The sequence below is a fragment of the Phacochoerus africanus genome, chromosome 14 (assembly GCF_016906955.1).
Source record: "Phacochoerus africanus isolate WHEZ1 chromosome 14, ROS_Pafr_v1, whole genome shotgun sequence".
NCBI classification, from domain to species: domain Eukaryota; kingdom Metazoa; phylum Chordata; class Mammalia; order Artiodactyla; family Suidae; genus Phacochoerus; species Phacochoerus africanus.
This window is the reverse complement of record NC_062557.1, coordinates 14,471,912-14,495,434: the sequence shown is the minus strand read 5'-3', so window position 1 is coordinate 14,495,434 and position 23,523 is coordinate 14,471,912. Positions and strand designations below refer to the sequence as shown.

Sequence of the window (23,523 nt, the reverse complement as noted above, 5' to 3'; positions counted from 1 at the left end):
TTAGGATTATATAAAACATCTTATATTTATAATAGTCTATTTTAAGTTGGTAAGTTTGAATGCACACTAAAGTTCTACATTTTTTTTTTCAGATTCTTTCCCCTTATAGATTATCACATAATATTTGGTAGAGTTCCCTGTGCTATTCGGGTCCCTCTTGGCCAGCCATTCCATATACCACAGTGTGCATATTGCCAGTCCCAAACGCCCAACCCATCCCTCCCCCTGACTTGTACATTCTTATTCTTCCACCATATTTCATATTTTTGATGTTATAGTTTATATTTTTTCTCTTGTGTATCCATTAACAAGTTTTTTTACTAATGGTTGTTTTTTAGCCTTCATACTAAATGTGACTTCACCACCACTTTTTCAACAGTATTCTGAATTTATTTACTTACCTTTACCAATGAGCATGGTATATCTTTCCATCTGTTTGTGTCATCTTTGATTCTTTCATCAGCATCTTATATAGTTTTCAGAGTACCTTTCTTTTGTCTTTTTAGATAGGTTATTCCTAGGCATTTTATTCTTTTTGATGTGATGGTAAATGGATTGTTTTCCTAATTTCTCTTTCTTATCTTTCATTGTTAGTATATAGAAATGCAGTTGATTTCTGTGTATTAGTTTTATATCCTGCAGCTTTAACAAATTCATTGATGAGCTGTATCAGTGTTTCTGGTAGCATCCTTATGATTTTCTACGTATACTATCATGTCATTTGCAGTGAAAGTTTTACTTTTTCCTTTCCAATTTGGATTCCTTTTATTTCTTTTTCTTTTCTGATTGCCTTGGCTAGCTAGGACTTCCAGAACTGTGTTGAATAATAGTGTCTAAAGTGGGCCTCCTTGTATTGTTGCTGATCTTAGTAGGAATTCTTTCAGCTTTTTGCCACTGAGAATGATGTTGGCTATGAGTTTGTCATACCTGGTGTTTATTATGTTGAGGTAGGGTCCCTCTATGCCCATTTTCTGGTGGGTTTTTATCAGAAATGGGTGTTATGGAGTTCCCGTCGTGGCGCAGTGGTTAACGAATCCGACTAGGAACCATGAGGTTGCTGGTTCGGTCCCTGCCCTTGCTCAGTGGGTTAACGATCCGGCGTTGCCGTGAGCTGTGGTGTAGGTTGCAGACGCAGCTCGGATCCTGCGTTGCTGTGACTCTGGCGTAGGCCGGTGGCTGCAGCTCCGATTCAACCCCTAGCCTGGGAACCTCCATATGCCGCGGGAGCGGCCCAAGAAATAGCAACAACAACAAAAAAAAGACAAAAGGCAAAAAAAAAAAAAGAAATGGGTGTTAGATTTTGTCAGAAGCTTTTTCAGTGTCTATTCAAAAGTTCATATGGTTTTTATTCTTCAGTTTATTAATATGGTATATTATTGATTTGCAGATATTGAAAAATCCTTGCATCCTGGGAATAAATCTCACTTGATCATGGTGTATGATTCTTTTAATGTATTGCTAGATTCAGTTTGCTGGTATTTTGTTGATGATTTTTGCATCTATGTTCATCATTGATACTGGCCTGTAATTTTCTTTTTTTTGCGGTGTCTTTGTCTGGTTTTGGTATCAGGGTGACGATGGCCTCGTGGAATGAGTTTGGGAGTGTTCCTCTGTAATTTTTTGGAATAGTTTAAGAAGGAAGGTGTTAACGCTTTAAATCTTGGATAGAATTTGCCTGCAAAGCCATCTGGTCTTGTACTTTTGTTTGTTGAAGTTTTTAAATCATAGTTTCAATTTCAGTACTTGCGATTGGTCCATTCATCTTTTGTATTTCTTCTTGGTTTAGTTTTGGAAAATTGTACTTTTCTAAGAAATTGTCTATTTCTTCTAGGTTGTCCATTTTATTGGCATGTAGTCTCTTAGATCCTTTGTATTTCTGTGATGTCTGTTGTAACTTTTTTTTTTGCTTTTTAGGGCTGCACCTGCAGCATATGGAGGTTCCCAGGCTAGGGGTCTAATCGGAGCTACAGCTGCCAGACACAGCCACAGCCACAACAATGACAGATCCGAACCACCTGTGTGACATACACCACAGTTCATGGCAATTCTGGATCCTTAACCCACTGATCAAAGCCAGGGATCGAACCCGCAAGCTCAAGGTTCCTAGTCAGATTAGTTTCTGCTGCACCATGACGGGAACTCCTGTTGTAACTTCTTTTTCATTTCTGATTTTTATTGATTTGAGTGCTGTCTTTTTTTTCTTGATGAGTCTGGCTAAAGGTTTATCAGTTTTGTTGATCTTTTCAGAGGACAAGCTTTTATTTTCATTGATCTTTTCTATGATTTTCTTCATTTATGTTTCATTTATTTCTGCTCTGATCTTTATGATTTCTTTCCATCTGCTAACTTTGGGTTTTGTTTGTTCTTTCTGTAGTTCCTTTAGGTATAAAGTTAGGTTGTTTATTTGAGATTGTTCTTATTTCCTGAGGTAGGCTTGTATTGCTGTAAACTTCCCTCTTAGAACTGCTTTTGCTGCATCCCATAGGCTTTGGATTCTTGTGTCTTTGTTGTCATTTGCTTCTAGGTATTTTTAAATTTCCTCTTTGATTTCTTCAGTGATCCATTGGTTGTTTAATAGCATGCTGTTTAGTCTTCACGTGTTTGTGGTTTTTGTAGTTTTTTTTGGTCATTGTTGATTTCTGATCTTATAGTGATGTGGTCAGGAAAGATGTTTGATATGATTTCAATTTTCTTAAATTTACCGAGGCTTGATTTGTGCCCCAGAATGTGATCTATCCTAGAGAATGTTCTGTGTGCACTTGAAGAATATGTATTCTGCTGCTTTTGGATGGAATGGTCTATAAATACCTATTAAGTCCATCTGGTCTAATACATCTTAAATAAATTAAGGCCTGTGTTGGAGTTCCCGTCGTGGCTCAGTGGTTAATGAATTCGACTAGGAACCTTGAGGTTGCGGGTTCGATCCCTGGCCTTGCTCAGTGGGTTAAGGATCCGGCGTTGCCGCGAGCTGTGGTGTAGGTTGCAAATGCCGCTCGGATCCCACGTTGCTATGGCTCTGGTGTAGGCCGGCGGCTGCAGCTCCAATTCGACCCCTAGCCTGGGAGACTCCATATGCCACGGGAGTGGCCCAAGAAAATGGTAAAAAGACAAAAAAAAAAAAATTAAGGCCTGTGTTTCCTTGTTGATTTTCTCTCTGGATGTTCTGTCCATTGCTGTAAGTGGGGTGTTAAAGTTCCTTGCTATTATTGTGTTATTGTCAATTTCGCATTTTAAGGTGGTTAGCAGTTGCCTTATATATTGAGATGATCCTATGTTGAGTGCATATACATTTACAATTATTATATCTTCTTCTTGGATTGATCCTTTGCTCATTATGTAATGTCCTTCTTTGTCTCTTATAGTGTTCTTTATTTTAAGGTCTATTTTTTTCTGATATGAGTGTTGTTACTCCAGCTTTCTTATGATTTCTGTTTGCATGGAATATTTTCTTCCATCCTCTCACATTCAATTTGTATGTGTCCCTAGATCTAAAGTGAGTCTTTTTTTTTTTTTTTTTTTGGTCTTTTTGCCTTTTCTAGGTCTGCTCCCGTGGCATATGGAGGTTCCCAGGCTAGGGGTCTAATCGGAGCTGTAACCACTGGCCTATGCCTGAGCCACAGCAACGTGGGATCCGAGCCGTGTCTGCAACCTACACCACAGCTCAGGGCAACGCCGGATCCTTAACCCACTGAGCAAGGCCAGGGATGGAACCTGCAACCTCATGGTTCCTGGTCGGATTTGTTGACCACTGTGCCACGACAGGAACTCCTGAAGTGAGTCTATTGAAGGCAACATGTATATGGTTCTTATTTTTGTATCCATTCAGCCAGTCTTTATCTTTTGGCTGGGACATTACATTTAAGATAATTATTAATATGCATGTTCTTATTGCCATTTTGTTAATTGTTTTGATTTTTTTGTTGTTGTTGACATTTTTTCTTCCCTTGTTCTCTTCTCTTGTGGTTTGACTATCTTAATGTTGTATTTGGATTGCTTTTTCTTATTTGTGTATCTATTGTAGATTTTTGTTTTGAGGTTACCATGAAGTTTTGGTATGGAAGTTTACATATATACAAGATTAAGTTATTGGTTTCTTGATTGCAGATGCATCTATGGTATCCTGCATTTGCACCCTTCTCACGATTTCTGGTTTCGGTAGCATATTTGTGTGTGGATGATTTCCTACTTTTACAATATGTATGTGTTTACTGGTGTGCCTTGTCATTTGCAATATTTTCGTTTCTAATTGTAGCCTTTTCTTTTCTACCTAAGAAGTTCCTTTAGTATTTGTTGTAAAGCTGATTTAGTGGTGCTGAATTCTCTTAGCTTTTGCTTGTCTATAAAGCTTTTGATTTCTCCTTCAAATCTGAATGCTAGCCTTTCTGGGTAGAATAATCTTGGTTGGAGGTTTTTTTCTTTCCTTTCATCACTTTAAATATATCATCCCATTCCCTTCTGGCCTGCAGGAGTTTCTGCTGAAAAATCAGCCAGTAATCTAATCAGGGTTCCTTTGTTACTTGTTTTTTTTTCCCTTGCTGCTTTCAATATTTACTCTTTGTCTTTAATTTTGGTCAGGTTGATGAATATGTGTCTTAGGTGTTCCTCCTTAGGTTTTGTGTGGGTTTTGTTTTGTCTGTCTTTTTTTTAGGATCGCATCTGTGGTGTACAGAAATTCCCATAGGGATTGAATTGGAGCTGCAGCTGCTGGCCTGTGCCACAGCCACAGTAACTCAGGATCTGAGCTGCATCTGTGACCTTTGTCACAGATCATGGCAATGCCAGGTTTCTAACCCACTGAGCAAAGCCAGGAATCAAACCCACATCCCCATGGATACTAGTTGGGTTCATTACCACTGAGCCAAAATGGGAACTCCCTCCTTGAGTTTATTTTATAGGGTGCTCATTGTGCTTCCTGGATTTGAGTGAGTAATTCCTTTCTTTCCCATGTTAGGGAAATTTTCGGTTATTATCTCTTCAAATGTTTTCTCTCTTCTCCTTCTGGAACCCTTAAAGTACGGATATCTGTGCATTTAAAGTTGTCCCAGAGTTTTCTTAGATTGTCTTCATTTCTTTTCCGTCTTTATTCTCTTTTCTGTTCTGCATCATTGATTTCCACCCATCTGTCTTCCACCTCGCTTATTTGTTCTTCTGCCTCCTGTATCCTGCTGCAGTTTCCTTCTAGTGAATTTTTTATTTCAGTTGTTGTATTTTGCTTCTCTGGTTGCTTAATCTTTATATCTTTTCTTTGTTCAGCGTTTCTTGTAATTCATCAGTCTTTGCCTCCAGTTTATTTGAATCATCTTTACTATATTAGTCTAAAGTCTTTTTCATTGGAAATCTCCAGATCACGTAGCTGTTTTTCTGGGGTTTTTTCTTGTCCCTTTATCTGAGTTACAATTCTCTGCCTTTTCTTTTCTTTTTTTTTTTTAACTAGATGTCTTTTTTTTTTTTTGATGGTTTTATTTTTTAATATTTTTTTAATGCCTTTTCATTTTGTATAGATTTTTTTGTGTGGTCTCCTTTTAGCAGGCAGTGGGGTTGCAGCCTTTTTTGCTTCTGATGTCTGCCCCCCTTGTGACCAAAGTTGTCAGGGGGCTTGCTGCAGGCTTCCCGATGGAGGGACTGGTTCCTGCCCACTGGTAGGTGGAGCTGATTCTTATCCCTCTGCTGGGTGGGGCTTTGTTTCTGGGCGTGATTAGAGGTGGCTGTGTGCCTGGAGGGGTCTTTAGGCAGTCTCTTTGCTGTGATCCACCCATTTCGTTGTTTTGGCCTGGGGCTTCTCAGCCCTGCTGGATGGGCCCGGATTTTTCCAAAATGGCCACCTCTAGAAGTGTTCACGCTGATGATTATTCTCAAGACCTCCAGTGTCCTTCCCCAACAATGAGCCACAGTCATTCCCTATTTTCCCTGGAGATCCTCCAAGAACCGTAGGCAGATCTAGCCCAGATTCCTGTGGAGTCTCTGCTTTCCCCTGGGACCTGATACACATGAAGGCCTGTGTGTGCCTTTCTCCATTTCTCCCAGTCCTGTGGAGCTCTTACCCACAAGCCCCGCTGGCCCTCAGCGCCAAATGCTCTGGGCCTGGGAACTCTCACTCCCGTGGGTGAGCCTCTGCAACATAGTTACTTTCCAGTCTGTGGGCCCCCCACCGGCAGGTGTGGGGTTGCTTATATCACATAATTGCCCCTCCTCCCATCTCAGTATGGCCTCCTCTTTGTCTTTTGGAGTAGGATGTCTTTTTTGGTAGTTTTCAGTCTATTTTATTAATGGTTGTTCAGCAATTGGTTGTAATTCTGTTTTCATGAGAGAAGGCGGACTCCAGTCTTCTAGTCCACTCTCTTAATCCTGTCTCAAGTTTTCGTGCTTTCTTAGGTATTCTGTCTCTTTGTTGAAATTCTTACCTTGTTCATGTATTGTTCTCCTCACCTCATTGAGCACCTTTATGACCATTATTTTCAGCCCTTTTTTTCCCCTGATCGGTGTCTAACTTATTTTTTTCCTTTTAACACCTTCTTTTTGTGTTTAATTATTTTGCATTTTTTCCAAATTATAGTTGATCTACAGTGTGGTATATTTTGAACTCTTTATCAAGTAAATCCCTTATCCGTTTCATCAAGATCTGTTTCTTGAGTTTCATCTTACTCTTTTGTTTGGAACATATTCTTCTGTTTCTTTATTTTCCTTGACTCTGTGTTGGTTTCTGTGCATTAGGTAAAACAGCTACTCTCCCAGTCTGGAAGGAGTAGCCTTGCATAGGAGGTGTCCTAACCATCCAGTCCATCCCTAGCTCTTGGGTGGCTCCCACATCTTTGTGATTGTCCAGGCCACTTTGTTCATTCATGATGGCTCCTAGAAGATGAGGCTGTGCCACAGCCTATTTTGATGTGAGGTTTTCCTCATTCAGCTGATAGGTAGGAGTCACTCGGCTAGTGTCTGAATTCCTTTCAGAGGGAATTCTTCCATCTGCAGTGTAGATGTCACTGCCATGGGAGGAGGTGAGTTCAGGAGCTTCTCTTGCCATCCTGAACTGGAACCCTTTCATCCTTGTCTTTATACTGTAACAGCTTGTGTATTACTTGTCCTAAATGCTACTTCATTATGTATTTATTTATTTAGTTTTTTTTTTTTTTTTTTTGCCACACATTTGCAGCGTATGGAGGTTCCCAGGCTAGGGGTCGAATCAGAGCTAGAGCTGTTGGCCTGTGCCACAGCCACACCAGATCTGAGCTATGTCTGTAACCTATACCACAGTTCACGGCAATGCCAGATCCTTAACCCACTGAGTGAGGCCAGGGATCCAACCCACATCCTCATGGATACTAGTTGGGTTCATTACCACTGAGCTACAGTGAGAACTCCTATTGTTTTATTTTTTTTAATTTACATAGATACTGTATATATTATTCTGCAACTTTTTTTTGTTGTTGTTGTTAACATTGTTTTAGAATTCTGTTGATATTTCCAGTTTTAAGTGCTGTATAATTAAGTTCATACAGTGTACCCCATTCGTGTGTGTGTGTGTATATTTCCCCTATTGTGAATATATAGATTATGGTTATGAAAGCTGCAAACAATTCTATAATGAACAACCCGTGATATGTACAAAATTTTTAAAGATCTATTAGAATTGCTGGGTCATGGCTTTTATACTTGTTCACCATTGCCAAATTCACCTCCAACGTGACTGCATCAGTCTGTACTCATCTCAGCAATGTGTGACAGCTTCTGGTTTGCCACATCTTTTTTTTTTTTTTTTTGGTCTTTTTGCCTTTACTAGGGCCACACCCGTGGCATATGGAGGTTCCCAGGCTAGGGGTCTAATCGGAGCTGTAGCTGCCAGCCTCCACCAGAGCCACAGCAACGCGGGATCTGAGCCGTGTCTGCGACCTACACCACAGCTCACGGCAACACCAAATCCTTAACCCACTGAGCAGGGCCAAGGATCAAACCCACAACCTCATGGTTCCTAGTCGGATTCGTTAACCACTGTGTCACGACAGGAACTCCTGGCTTGCCACATCCTTTCAGACACTTCCTATCGTTTGTTCGAATTATTATCCTATCCTCCACCAGCTAAAATTCTGTTTTTCATTCATTTTTATCTACTTTGGTTATCCTTGTTCCTCTAGAAACAGTCCATTTCTTACCCAAAACTTCTGTAACTTTTCAGTTTTTTGGGGTTTTTTGTTTTTTTTTTTTCCTTTCCCCTCCAAGAGTGCTCTTTCCTTCTCTTGATTATTTCAGCTGTCTTCCTTTAAATTTGACTCAGGTAATCTCTGAAACCCTCATCCAGTAAACCTACATGTTTCCCTTACTATTCACATGTACATGATATCCTACTTTGAAAACATTTTAAGTTAAAATGTTGTTTTTATTGGATCTTTAGTTTCTAAAGAATACATTGTGGACATAGTAAAATGTTACAGAAACATCATTTAAAATAGATTGTGAGGAGTTCCTGTTGTGGCTCAGTGGAAGCAAATCTGACTAGTATCCATGAGGACGCAGATTCGATCCCTGGCCTCACTCAGTGGGTTTAGGATCTGGCATTGCTATGAGCTGTGGTGTAGGTCACAGATGTGGCTCAGATCCAGCATTGCTGTGGTTGTGGCATAGGCTGGCGGCTACAGCTCCGACTTGACCCCTAGCTGGGAACCTCCGTATGCTGCCAGTGTGGCCCTAAAACGACAAAAAAATAAATAAATAGATTGTGCAAGTCAATTTTACTTACCACCTTAAGATGTTAAAGTAATTTGAGGAGTTCTGTCGTGGTGCAACGGAAACGAATCCAACTAGAAACCTTGAGATTGCGGGTTTGATCCCTGGCCTCACTCAGTGGGTTAAGAATCCGGCGTTGCCGTGAGCTGTGGTATAGGTTGTAGGTGTGGCTCGGATCCTGCATGGCTGCAGCTGTGGTGTAGGCCGTCAGCAACAGCTCCAATTAGACCCCTAATGTCTATATATGGGAATCTCCATATCCCACAGGTGTGGCCCTAAAAAGACAAAAGACAAAAAAAAAAAAGAAAATTGAGAAAAAAATTTGAAAGATTTGAATTAAAAGAGAGTGGAAAGAAAAATAAGAGCCCAGGGACATTGGATTCTCAGGGAAAACTTTAGAAAGCTGTCAAACTAGGAGTTCCCGTCGTGGCGCAGTGGTTAAAGAATCCGACTAGGAACCAGGAGGTTGCGGGTTCGGTCCCTGCCCTTGCTCAGTGGGTTAACGATCCGGCGTTGCCGTGAGCTGTGGCGTAGGTTGCAGACGCGGCTCGGATCCCGTGTTGCTGTGGCTCTGGCGTAGGCCGGCGGCTCCAGCTCTGATTCGACCCCTAGCCTGGGAACCTCCATATGCCGAGGGAGCAGCCCATGAGATAGCAAAAAGACAAAAAAAAAAAAAAAGCTATCAAACTAATTTCCTTGAGATTAGAGCCAAAGTGAATTTCTTACTTTTCCGAAAAGGGATGAAATGCCCTACTTCACAACTAGCAGATGCCCAAGCAGATATGTAAACAGTGGAATATAAAAAAGTTAGTGGAGAGGTAATTTGTTAGATCTCTTAGGCAGTATGGAATTAGGAAGGCAAGATTGCTAAGCAGGGAAGAATGGGACTCCTTAAAAAATGCTAAATTATATTAACTTTTGCTTATAAGCAGGCTGCTTTTTAAGGGTAAGATATATATACATAGTTACATCCTGCTCCTCAGGACCTTGATAGGTGAAAGGGTAGGAGACATACAGCTCAGATGGTTTAATGTTTTCTTCTTCTCCTACCAATCAAGAGTACTTAATATAGGCCTTTGTGTGCAGCATGCATTCCGCGTGTTGCTTGATTTTCAACCCAAAGTTGAATATACAACCTTAGTACTTCTTTGAGACATTTTGAATATACATTGTGCATTCATCCGTTTGCTTTGTGTGACTAAACATACAAACAAATAGAAATTAGCTATAGCGGAGAGTACATTTAAGCACATTCACAGCAAATCTTTGAATTTGGTAAAACTCAACTCTTTGGCTGCCACCTTAACATTTCTGGCTTTCAGAAACTTATGGTACGTGTCTCCATGTTGTAGGACTTGCCGTGCATAGAAAGCTGCCCTCCAGATCTCATTCACTCTCTCCATCTCCAGTTAACAAAAACAAACAGTTCCATATGCGGAGAAAAAAGCAGCGAAAGCCAAAAGAAGCAGATAACCGCCGATTCCAAGCAAAGGTATGTCCCATCTCTTAACTGCCATTGGGCAGCAGGTGTTACCATTTACAGTCAGCCACATGCTACAGTGAACATGCTGTTGATTAAAGGCTTAAAATGCATTTAATATTCTTGAGCTGAGTGAATGACAGAATTATGTGACCTAATTTTTATGTCTCCCATTAGGGAACATAAAATGTGTACTCATAAAACTTTAAGAAAACTCATCTTGTGAGATATAGCCATGTGCTGCAGTGATTAAGAAAAAGTAGATCAGTGTAGGCTGGTATTTTCAGAGAAGGCTTTAGAAATGAAGGGAATTTGAGATGGATTAAATAACAGGACATTTGAGTTCTAGATAGGATGATAGTGCCCAAGATGGGAATGAGAGGTGCGGTGGTTAGTATTTAATAAGGAGAATGTATGATTGCTAAGGAAGACTTTCTGCTGTGGAATAGGGATTTTGAAATGCAGCATAAATTTAGAACACTATATAGTATGTCTTAGAATGGTAAAAAACTGAACCTAATTTCAGTGTCTTACAGTAACATGTAATTTCAGCTCTATATGTAACTTCCAATTTAGCATGTAACTTCCATTCAGGGGAGTATCAAAATAATGTATTTTTTCATCCTCACAGTTTTTTTTTTAAATAATGATTTTTATTTTTTTCCATTATAGCTGGCTTACAGTGTTCTGTCAATTTTCTGTTATACAGCAAGGTCACCCAGTCATACATACATATATACATTCTTTTTTCTCACATTATCATGCTCCATCATAAGTGACTAAATATAGTTCTCAGTGCTGTACAGCAGGATCTCATTGCTTATCCATTCCAAAGGCAATAGTTTGCATCTATTAACTCCAAATTCCCAATCCATCCCCACCCCCCCAGCAACCATAAGTCTCTTCTCCATGTCCATGCTTTTCATTTCTGTGGAAAGATTCATTCGTGCCATAGATTAGATTCCACATATAAGTGATATCATATGGTATTTTTTTTTTCTTTCTGACTTAATTCACTTAGTATGAGAGTCTCTAGTTCCATCCATGTTGCTGCAAATGGCATTCTCTTGTTCTTTTTTATGGCTGAGTAGTATTCCATTGTGTTTTCACAGTTTTTATAATTATGTCAAGTTTTATGTCCCAGTTACATATCTGCTAAATAATTTACATTTATGATATATAGCCTGAAAGGAACTTAAAAGTGAATGGAATGGCAGAATCTTAAGTGAATGTATGTTTTAATAACTATATATTATATGGCCTCTTTCCTTCTAGGCAATAACTGAAGCATTTGAAAAGGAACTAAGAAGAAATAAAGTTCAAGAGAATATTGGACCTTTAGGAATAAATGAGGAGGAGGAAACAGTGGGTAAAAGTCTCTACTGTAATAAATGCCATTTGATCAGATCAGTGGAAAGTACAGAGACGATCTTTTTAAAAGGAAAAAAGAATCAATAGGGCCTTAATCATTAGCCCTTTGGAAAAAGGCAGAATTTCATTTCATCATGTGGGATTTTCTTTTATGTATATATATATAGGGTAGCCAAGTTGCAAAAATGTGGCAAGACATGGTGCCAAAGAACACTAGCATTATTGCTTCCTGCCTAAAACTTCCTTCAGTTTTGAAGGAATCCTATTTCTTTATCAGTTCACTAGGGTTTTAAAAAACAGATTTGACTGACAAGTTGAAGGGAGTAACAGAAGTCAGGAAATCCCAGTTGTTCTGTGCCTGATTGGAAGAAACCCAAAGCATAAGTTTTCATTGCCTTTCAAAAGAATAGTTGTAGAAACTAAATGAAGGCATGGGGAAAATGCTTATGTTAAAATGTTCATAAACAACAGGATATAAAATACAATATGGTTATGACTAAACATTGTTTAAGAACTTTTACCGTCTACATGAAAAAGTTGTTAAAGGGCCAGTACATCAAAACATCAGTAGTAGTTGCATTTAGGGTGTGGGACTATGGCAACTATGAAACTTTAAAAAATTCAATGCTTTTTCAAATTCCAAGGGATGCCAGAAACCAAAAGATGCGTTTAATTTAAGGTAAGTTAAATACTAACCAGATTTTAGAAATTTGAAGTAAGGTGGTTTGGATGGGGATTATGTTAGCTATTTTTGTCAATATATAATATTTAAGATGATGTATGAAAGAGTTATTAGCTTTCTCTCATTGCTATTCTGTTTTTTATCTGCTTCTAAGGAAAAAATATACGGAGAAACTCTTCATAAAGAAACTCCAAAACGTAGTCAGCCCTGGAAGATTTACTCTAGAAAAACCACATCTCCAAGTCCAAGAAGTGGCTTGCCAAAGCCAAATAACGCAGTTCCAAGTAAGACCCACAAAATTGTACTTTATGGAAAACTGGCATCCTTTAAAAGTGTTTGCCGCAGTCCAAGGACACAGCACTAAAAACTAACAGTCTACCAGTTAGCTGGAGAAAGTTTCCATCTTTTATCACTGCCATACGCTAGATTTCTATAAAGAGAGATAAAACTCTGAAATAAGGCATTTATTTAAAACTCTTAATTATATACCAATATATTGGCACCAAACGGAGGCCAGAGCTGTGACCTGCTGTTCCAGCTTTCATTCTTCGCACTCACACTGGTTGCCTTTTCTTTGTTTCTGGGAAGTTGGTGGAACCACAGGGATGCTCCAAAGCAAGCAGAGAGCCTGTCCAGCTCCTGTTGTATTGACAGTTGGCGCCAGAGTGCAGTTTCAAAGACTGCCAGCCTTCTAACTACATCCCATCCGACACTTTGCCTCCCAGGAGGGCCGAGGAGTCTGTCTGACCACACACACAGCATCCATCCCAAGCGCTGAATCGGCTGAGCAGTTAAGATGGACTTCACAAGACCAGTATGTCGTCAGCCAGAACTGTTGAGCTCATTTTCATCCTTACTGGGAGATGCCTTCTTCCAGTCAACGATGGCATGCAAAAGTAGTAACATGACTTGAGAACTGTTCTTTTCAGGCTCAGAACCACATCACGTAGATAAGCTTTGATCTACCAGGAACAAGGGATGAGCTTTTTCTTAAAAGCTGTCAGCAAGTTTCTCAAGTTAAGACTTTTTTTTTTACCTTGCAGTGAAAGTGAATGAACATAGTCTCCTGCCCCTGATGCTGCAGCAGTTTCCATTTCTCTATGTTTCTGGCCAAACACTAAGCAAAATGTGGAAACAGCAAATTGCTCAGGTAGAACAGCTCAAAAAAGATGCATGTAGAGAAAATCGATCAAAGAAGAAACTCCAGGATGAAGTAAGTTAAGTTTAGGAATACAAGCCAGAAAGGGGAAGAGCTTATCCTTGAGGACCCAGTGAATAGAATTATTAACATCCTTCCCTTCTCTCCCACTTCAAGGTAGAAGAAGCCTTGCGAAGGCATGACCTCCTTACTGCGCTTGTCAAGAAAGAATATGAACATAACAGAAGACTGGTAGGTGCAGAGCAAATTGGGTATTATAATTTTAGATTTGTAAGTTGTATTAATTCTTATTTGTACCCCAGCTAAACAGCAGTCCCACAGACTCACACCTCTAAGTCTTGCTTGAGGAAGCATTTAGGTCTTGAATGAAAACTGATGGGAGGGTGGGTAGGTACTGTCTGTATATACACGGTTTCATGTAGTCTTTGTAGCAGCATTGTAAAGATAGTTTCTATGAAACGAAGAAAACCGGAAGCTTTGCGACGTTAACTTGCCCTGGGTCCCACCGTTGGCAAAGGTAGAGTTGAGATTTTTAATCCAGGTCTGTCTCTACCTCCACAGCCTCTTGGAAATGTCAGGTGGTTCTAGCCTAGCGCTTTTTGTGTCCTCTCCCATCTTTCTCAGGTCCCAGATAGAACGCTGAGGTTGTTAGGTCTCCATCAGAATTTGGATTGAGAATCATACATAGTAGCTTATCCTCTGAGGATCATGAGAGGACAGAGGTCAGAGACGGCAAGCCCGAGGAAGAGACAGAGTGTAGAGACGAGCAGTGGGAACTATACTCCCGAACTGTTCACGAGAAGAAGGGGAAGCCACCGGAAACACTGCACGGGATGGGCGTGCAACACCCAGCTGAAGGCTTTATGTACAGGACGTCATTGCACCCCCACTGCTTTGTTAAGATACCATCTCCCTTCCTTAGTTTTCATGTCAGTTCTCTTGATAACTCAGCGTGAAGGTCTTGGAGAGGGCCAGTTTTCTGCTCCTTTTAAGTGGACCCCTGGGGCAGTGGGGAGATGAGCTTCTCATTCCATGAGTTTCACTGCTGTTCTCTGCAGCAGGAGGGGCTCCTTGGAGCGGCTCTCCCAGCCGAGGTGACGGGGGCTGGGGGGGCTGACAGTCCTTCACACCTGACGTCCAGGCAGCTGGCCACGGGCCTCCGTAACTGGCTGGGAGGGGGCAGACGAGAACCCTGAAGTTCTCACTGCCTTTCCCCTTTCTCTTTCTTAGCAAGACTTCAAGGACCGCATTCACAGGCAGAAGTTGACCCAATCTAAGATAAAAGAAAATCGGCAGCAGGTTGTTCGTGCCCGAAAATATTACGATGATTATAGGGTTCAGTTACGTTCAAAAATGATGAGAATGAGGACCCGCGAAGAAATGGTAAACTTGGCTTTGGCTTTTCTGATCCACCCTGTCAGGAAGGTACCTTTCGTCCATTACCTTTGAGGACCACCTTCTTTTTGACTCTTGTCCCAACTCGAGTCCAAAATCCAGCTGCAAGTTGGAAATGTTGGCCTGAGTTCCGCCTTGTCCACCCCTCATTTTGTTTCCCCCCTCGTGCACCCACTCTATCCTCGGCCTCTGCTCTAGGTCTCCATTCCCTCTGGCCTTCTGCATGTGGGCACTTCTCCAGGACCACTGTGTAGTGGTTTGGGAACGCGTAAGACAGGAATTTAAGGTGTGGGGCACATGCTGTAAGATCTTCCCAGAAGGTTTTTAGCTGTCTCATTCTACTCAAGCTGAAATATTTAGTTGTTTGGGATTCCAAACTGGCACTAAATTTCTTCTGTAGAGTAAAACCTTAAGGTCATTATACTTAACTGGGCTAATACTCCAAAGTGGGTCATGCGATTAGCCTCGTTTCTAGAGGATACTGCTAAGGATTTGAGGGGCTAAGTAAGCGGACACTAAGGTAATGTTGGCTGACAAACACATGGCTGCACTTTGACCAAGAATCCTTCCTAGGCAGTGCAGAACCTTAGAAGAGTTTGTTTTCCTGGGGCCTGGTTTGATGATAGCCACATCAACCTAATTTTTGCACAAGTGTAGATGCAGCATCTGTTTCTGCTCTGGAGTTCTTGCCCTATACTTGTGGCTGCTTGAGAATTCTTTTCTGAGAGCAGTAAGGAGTCTTTGGGATACTGGAAGAGATGCTGAACACCATGAGTCATTAGAGAAATACAAATTAGAACCACAGTGAGATAAACTCTCCCCCACTAAAATGGCTAAAATAAAGTGTTAGGATGTGGAGAAGGGCTCGTGGGGTTATAAAATTGTGGAACCTGTTTGACAGTTCCTTAAAAGGTTCAACATGTGATTCAGTGCTTTTGCTCCTAGGTAACCACACACTATTTATAATCACCAAAAAGAGGAACTAACCCAGTGTTCATCAGTTGATGAACGGATAAACAAAACGTGATATATCCGTCTAGTAGAGTGTTTGGCAATAAAAAGGTATTATTGATACATGCCACAGTATAGATGAACGTTGAAGACATGCTAAGTGAAAGATGCCACACACTCTATGAAACCATTTATAGGAGATGTCCAGAATAGGCAAATCTGTAGGCATACAAAGTAGAGTGGTTGCTAGAAGGAGGGGGGAGCGGCCGCTGATGGTTATGGGGTTTCTTTTTGGAGTGAAGAGAATATTCTGAAATTACCAGTTAGGGTTGTACCAATATAGTAAAAGCACTGATTTATACATCTTAAAAGGGTGAATTTTATCTCAATAAAGCTGTCATTTTATATCTTTGTGAAATGTAATCAGCATATATACCTCTACTGGGGCAGAATTATATTCCTACATGAAAGTTTATTTATGTTTCTGACTAAATAACCGACAGATATTTAAGAAACTATTTGAAGAAGGTCTACAAATTCAAAAGCAAAGATTACGAGACCTAAGAAACTATGCCAGAGAAAAGCGAGATGAACAAAAAAGACAGCACCAGAACGAACTGGACTCACTGGAGAACTACTATAAAGACCAGGTGGGCTCACTGCTGCTCTGACCTGCTTCATCCCCTCACCCCGGGTCAGACGGCAGCTTAGTCTGTTGAACAGTAAACCTCCACACGTTAACTCAGACCTTGTTGCTGAGGTCGGACTGACCCCATTTTCAACATAAAATAAGCTACTGCTTGACCGTAGTACAGAATCTATAGTACCCTGTTTCCATTAAAGATTTTAAGCATAAGAACTGTTATATTTGGACTACAAAGTAAGATGTGGTTTGTTTTCTTCCCTGTAAAACAGTTTTCATTGTTGGCAGAAGCTATATCACAGGAACGTCAAGAACTCAAAGCCAGAGAGAAATCCCAGGCTCAGGTAATAATTAACAGATTGAAATCATTTACCTTCGTAAGAGATAGATAACCACCTCAGGCTTTTCAAGTAGAATGAGATCCGTCTACAATTCAAAACTTTGTACGATTTTCACTTCACTTGTTCAGGTCTCTGTAAGAGCTGCTGCTGAACTATTAAAATGACTACAGCAGCTCCGTGAGGAGGAAGGTGGAGAGGGAATGGGCCTGGGTCCATGTGTGAATAGCAGGATGACCTATTCTTTTAGGTGTTACATAAGGCGAAGAGGGAGCTGAGGTCTAAAATGGAGAAGGAAATTGAACAGCTGCAGAACCTGATAACACAGAACGACGATGATGCTTTCTTTCGGGAGTTGGAGGCGGAACGCTTCAAATCTCGGCTTCATCTGGCTTCCTTTCAGTACAGTAAAAATCCCTTCCTGTAAGGCCAGACGTCACCAGGGCAGAGCAAGAATTGAGCCAGTAAAGTCTAACCCAGCAGAATCACTTCTAAGGAACTTACCTGTATATTCACTCCCGATACTTTTTATGAAACTGTTTTTAAATAAACATTGTTTTCCTAAAGTTGACTTGCTTTTGAATTTAGGATCTGAAACGCTAGTAGCGGAGCACAAGAGCAGTTAACACGCCTTGATTCCGCAGCCAGCTCCTGCGGCCCGTCGTTTTGGTGAACACACACAGTGAGGCGCACTGACCAAAGGAAAAGAGCCCTCTGCTTGAGAACAGGGCTGAAATGTGGCCTTGTTATAAGGGATGGAATGTGGGGTTAAAACGTAGTCACGTGGAGGCTGGAAGATGAGAATTTATCCATTGTGGCTTCTCTCTGTTGGGAGAGGAGACAGGCGTGAGGTCAGACGGTCTGCGCCTCCAAAGAGCACTAGTGACGGACTGCGGGGGAGGAGGCATGATGGACTTGAAGTGGGCAAGAGGACACCCACCCTGTTTCTGGTATGGGGGCAGGTGAGGAAAAAGAAAAACCCCCTCGGGTGGAGAGTCAGGAGCTGGCGGGTCCCTTGAGAGCAGTTGAGAATGACTGCTGATCAAAGCCAGAGGATGGCAGAGGGCACCAGGGAAGGACCGGAAGGCGAAGAGAGGCTCCCATCCGAGCATTTAGGGAAGCAGCACGAACAATGATAGGGGCCCTGGAAGCCAAGAAGCATGAGGGGTGGGGTCTGATTCTCCTGGAGGAAAGAGTAGGCGGCAGATCCAATGCTGTGGTCCCGAGTGCCACCTTCTTGGAACGGCAGCTGACAATGTAGGGACTCCAGGCAGCCAGGGGCTTCCTGGCCTAAAGACGTGGGGGATCAGCCACATTGGGAGCATCCCGAGGAGAGACACGCAGACGACAGCTACAACATATTGTGACAGGTCAATCCGGCGGCTGAACGGAAAGGACAGGGAACATGCACAAGATGAGGCTCATGGCGCAAGAGCTAAAACTTAATGCTTAATAAAAAGAAAAATGGTAAAGAACATCTAGATAGATATATACAATGCATCCTTGAGCAAATCAAACTATACAGGGTGATGCTATTTCTATTTTAAAAGCTATGGCAAGAGTGGGCACAATAACTATAATGCAATATAATCAACACAATGACAATGTAGAAAAGTCTGAAAGCTGGAAAAACAGTCTCCAACTGTAATACCAGGTGCAACTCTGGTTAGATTAGATCACCTTTCACTGCTCAACATACTCTGCTATTGAAATTTGTTATGTAAAAGCATCATTATGCTTTTTTTAATTTTTAAGAGGACTCTTAAGCTGCTAGTTTCGCCAGCTCTTTACCAACCTAAGTAACTAGGACTAACCGAAGAAAAGAATGGGTGAGGGAATTCACTAGGAAAGGGAAGAGATTACTAAGCAAAGATCAAAGACTAGGAGAGAAAACAAAAATATGCCAAAGTATTTCTGAAAAATAAAAAGTGGGAGTTTCTGTTGTGGCTGAACAGTAACAAACCTGTCTGGTATCCATAAGGATGCAGGTTCGATCCCTGGCCTCTCTCAGTTAAAGATCCAGCATCGCCGTGAGCTGTGGTGTAGGTTGCAGATGCGGCTCAGATCCTGCATGGCTGTGGTGTAGGCTGGCAGCTGCAGCTCAAAAAACAAATGAAAATAAGCAAGTGGAGTTTCCTATGACCTAAGTACCTATAGAGAATCAATCATACTTGAAGCCAGTTTGCCCAGAAGAACCCAGAAAAACCTCATTATAATCACTCATTAGAAAAGTTATTTAGGGAGTTCCCGTCGTGGCGCAGTGGTTAATGAATCCGACTAGGAACCATGAGATTGCGGGTTTGATCCCTGCCCTTGCTCAGTGGGTCAAGGTTCTGGCGTCGCCGTGAGCTGTGGTGTAGGTCGCAGATGCGGCTCGGATCCTGCGTTGCTATGGCTCTGGCGTAGGCTGGCAGCTACAGCTCCGATTCGACTCCTAGCCCGGGAACCTCCATATGCTGAAGTTTGCTTAACATCAGTACCTCACACAGTTTTGTTGTGTTTTGTTTTTAAACTTACAAGGAGAAAATTTAAGATCCTGATAGTTTTTTCTATTGTATTGCTTTGCTTTTTGGCCACACCCTTGGCATGCAGAAGTTCCCAGGCCAGGGATTGAACCCTCACCGTAGCTATAACCAAAGCCATGGCAGTGACACCAGATCCTTAACCCACCGAGCCACGAGGGTACTCCCTGAAGGTTTTTTTTCTTAAGCCTCTTAAGTATGTATGATTTTTTTTTAAACTATGTATGTCTAGGTTTGAATATGCATTGCCTGTATCATGTGGGGCACTAGAGAATTAGCTGCCTCTTCTAAAAAATACAGGTAGGATGGAATTCCTGCTGTGCACAACAGGATCGGATGCAGGTTTGATCCCTGGCCAAGCACAGTGGATTTAAGAGATCCGGTGGTGCCACAGCTTTGGCATAGGTTGCAACTGCAGCTCAGATCGGATCCTTGGCCCGGTAACTCCATATACCACAGGGCGGCCAAAAAAAAAAAAAAAAGAAAATGTAGGTAGGAAAAAGAAGAATCAGCTTTGAGGTAAGGCAGGAGAATACAGCCTTTAATGAAGGAACTAAGGCTACAGAGGAAATTTATTTGCAATGGAAAGAGGCATCACGCTGAAGAATGTTTAGGGGGAGCCCGCAATGGGAAAATGTGGCAGAACAGAAGACAGTATCATTAAGAGAAATGGTATAAACTAAAGAAGGAATCCAAAATTGGGGCTTAAGCTGCAGTTAATAGAGGGATCCATGAGGTCTCAAATCCAGATATGCTGAAAACATGTTTTATCTGGCATTTCAAGCCATTGAAACCATTACCCGTTAGAATTTGGTTGATATGACCAGTTTTCCTCTTTTCTTAAAAAGCATTAAATTCAAACTGCCTTTAAAACTTTGTCCCTAATAAAAAAATTCTTGTGGCACAGCAGGTTAAGGATCCAGTGTTGTCACTGCAGTGGCTGGGTGTCCCTGCTGTGGTGTGGATTTGATCCCTGGCCTGGGAACTTCCACATGCTGCAGGCGTAGCTCCCCCCCCAAAAAAAAAATTTTTTTTTAATACTGTGAAAAAACCACAAAACTTTTCCCCCTGCAGAGTAAAGCTGGATGCATCAGGCTCCCTGATTTCAAATTATATCACAAAGCTGTAGTACTCAAAAACAGTATGGTATTGGCATAAAGACATAGATCAATGGAAGCGAACAGAGAGCCCAAAATAAATACATGAATCTGTGAACAATTTTAATTTATAACAAGCAGGCCAAGAATATACAGTGAGGAGAGGACAGTCTCTTCAATAAAATAGTGTTGGGCATCACTGATTTTTAAAGAACTGCAAATCTACTATGAGGTACCACCTCACACCAGTCATAATGGCCAGCATTAATAAGTCTACAAATAAAAGCTGGAGAGGGTGTGAAGAAAAGGGAACCCTCCTGCACTGTTGCTGGGAATGTAAATTGGTACAACCACCATGGAAAACAGTATGAAGTTTCCTCAGAAAATTAAAAATAGAACTACCATGTGATCCAACAACCCCACTCTTGGGTGTATATCTGGACAAAACTATAATTTTAAAAGATACATACACCCCTATGTTCACTGCAGCACTATTTGCAACAGACAAAACATGGAAAACAACCTAAATATCCATCGACAGATGAATGGACTAAAAAGATGTACATATACACAATGGAATACTACTCAGCCATGAAAAAGAACAAAATGCCATTCGCAGCAACATGGATGCAATGAGAGATTCTCAAGTGAAGTCAGAAAGAGAAAGACAAATACCACATGGTATCACTTATATGTAAAATCTAAAATATGGCACAAATGAACCTATTTACAAAAGAGAAACAGACTCAGAGACATGGAGAACAGACTTGTTGCCAAGTGGGGAGGGGAGGGAAGAAGTGGGATGGATGAGAAGTTTGGGGTTAATAGATATAAACTGTTAGGTTTAAAATGGATAGACAATAAGGAAGTTCCTACTGTACTGTTCAGGGAACTACATCAAATCTCCTGGGATAGACCATGATGGAAAATAATATGTAAAAAAAAAAAGATTGTGTGTATATATATGTATGACTGAGTCACTCTGCTGTATAGCAGAAATTAACCTAACATTGTAAATCACTATACTTTTTTTTTTTTCCCCGCTTTTTAAGGGCCGCACCTGTGGCATATGGAAGTTGCCACACTAGAGGTTGAATCAGAGCTGCAGCTGCTGGCCTATGCCACAGCCACAGCCAAGGCAACACAGGATCCGAGCCACATCTGCAACCTTCACCACAGCTCACACCACCACCAGATCCTTAACCCACCGAGCGAGGCCAGGATCGAATCTGCATCCTCATGGATACAAAGTCCAGTTCTTAACCCACTGAGCCACAATGGGAATTCCCAAATCAACTATACTTTAATTAAAAAAAAAAAGTTCCTCAGGAGAATCCAATGAAAATAAATAATGTCGGGAAAACTGAACAGCCACATGCAAAAGAATGAGGCCGGACCACTAGTCTACACCATACACAAATAATTGACTTGGAACAGACCTGAAGTAAGACCTGGAACCATAAAACTCCTAGAAGAAAAGCAAAGGTGGTAAACTCGTGTGTCACATTAGTTAATTTGTGTATGTTGAAACATCCTTGAATCTGAGAAGTAAATCCCACGCGGTTAGAGTGTATAATCCATTTAATGTATTGTTACATTTTTAGTATTTTTTGAGAATTTTTGCATCTATGTTTATTGGGGATATTGGCTTGTAAATTTTTCTTTTCTTGTAATGTCCTTGTTTAGCTTTGGAATCAGTGTAATTCTGGCTTTATAAATTCAGTTTGGAAGTATTTCTTTTTTTTTTTTTTTTTTTTTGTCTTTTTGAGGGCTGCACCCACAGCATATGGAAGTTCCCAGACTAGGGGTCTAATTGGAGCTGTAGCCACCGGCCTACAGCACAGCCACAGCAACACCAGATCTGAGCGGCATCTGCGACCTACATCACAGCTCACGGCAACGCCGGATCCTTGACCCACCGAGTGAGGCCAGGGATCGAACATGAAACCTCATGGTTCCTAGTCGGATTTGTTTCTGCTGGCAGTATTTCTTTCTTTTTTTTTTTTTTGTCTTTTTGCTATTTCTTGGGCCGCTCCTTCGGCATGTGGAGGTTCCCAGGCTAGGGGTTGAATCGGAGCTGCAGCCACTGGCCTACGCCAGAGCCACAGCAACACGCGATCTGAGCCGCGTCTGCAACCTACACCACAGCTCACGGCAACGCCAGATCGTTAACCCACTGAGCAAGGGCAGGGACCGAACACGCAACCTCATGGTTCCTAGTCGGATTCGTTAACCACTGCGCCACAACGGGAACTCCATTTTTTGAAAGCATTTAAGAAGCACTGACATGTTTTTTAAAATGTTTGGAAGAGGAGTTCCTGTCATGGTGCAGTGGTTAACAAATCCGACTAGGAACCATAAGGTTGCATGTTCGATCCCTGGCCTTGCTCGGTGGGTTAAGTAAGGATCCGGCGTTGCCCTGAGCTGTGGTGTAGGTTGCATATGTGGCTCGGATCCCGAGTTGCTGTGGCTCTGGTGTAGGCCGGAGGCAACAGCTCCGATTAGACCCCTAGCCTGGGAACCTCCATATGCTGTGGGAGCTGCCCTAGAAAAGGAAAAAGACAAAAAAAAAAAAAAAAAGTTTGGAAGAATTCACCAAGGAAACCATTTGGCCATGGGCTTGTCTTTGTTGTGAGGTTTTTAATTACTGATTCAGTCCTCTTACTCATTATTTTTCTGTTTAAATTTTCTAATGCTCATGATTCTCTTTTTTTGGTTAAAGGTCTTTTTTTCATTTTTAAAGTTTTATTAAGGTGGAGTTTATTTACAATGTTTTGATAATTTCTGCTGTACAACAAAGTCACTCAGTTATACAGGTACACACATCCTTTCTTGTTCAGATTCTTTCCCCATGCAGACCATCCCATAAGGTTGGGTACAGTGTCTGGTGCTATACAGCAGGTCCCCGTTTGGCCAATCATTCCATATACCACAGTGTGCACATGCCAATTCTAAAACCTCAGTCCTTTTTGTTAACCATAAATTAGTTTTCAAAGTCTGAGTTTGCTTCTGTTCTGCAGGTAAGTTCATTTGTATCCTTTTTTTAAAAAATTCCACATATGTGATATCATATGTTTGTCTTTCGCTAACTTCACTTAGTACGGTAATTTCTAGGTCCACCTGTGTTGATGCAAATGGCATTGGTTCATTCTTTTTTAGGTCCGAGT

General features: G+C 41.3%; 1 protein-coding gene across 5 annotated transcripts in view; it reads left to right on the top strand.

Moving 5' to 3' along the window:
• CEP95 (centrosomal protein 95) overlaps window positions 1-17,303 on the top strand; it is a 62,296-nt gene extending 44,993 nt beyond the window's left edge. For 4 of the 5 annotated variants that reach the window (XM_047757773.1, XM_047757772.1, XM_047757771.1 and 1 more), the window contains 9 exons: window positions 10,071-10,210; window positions 11,474-11,563; window positions 12,406-12,535; window positions 13,295-13,464; window positions 13,567-13,641; window positions 14,641-14,793; window positions 16,260-16,406; window positions 16,672-16,743; window positions 16,988-17,303. In XM_047757773.1, coding sequence (XP_047613729.1) covers window positions 10,071-10,210; window positions 11,474-11,563; window positions 12,406-12,535; window positions 13,295-13,464; window positions 13,567-13,641; window positions 14,641-14,793; window positions 16,260-16,406; window positions 16,672-16,743; window positions 16,988-17,164 — 1,154 coding nt within the window. In that variant the 3' untranslated portion in view covers window positions 17,165-17,303. The remainder of the gene's footprint in view (window positions 1-10,070; window positions 10,211-11,473; window positions 11,564-12,405; window positions 12,536-13,294; window positions 13,465-13,566; window positions 13,642-14,640; window positions 14,794-16,259; window positions 16,407-16,671; window positions 16,744-16,987) is intronic. The other variant, XM_047757774.1, reaches the window with a different exon arrangement.
• The last annotated feature ends 6,220 nt before the right edge of the window (window positions 17,304-23,523 follow it).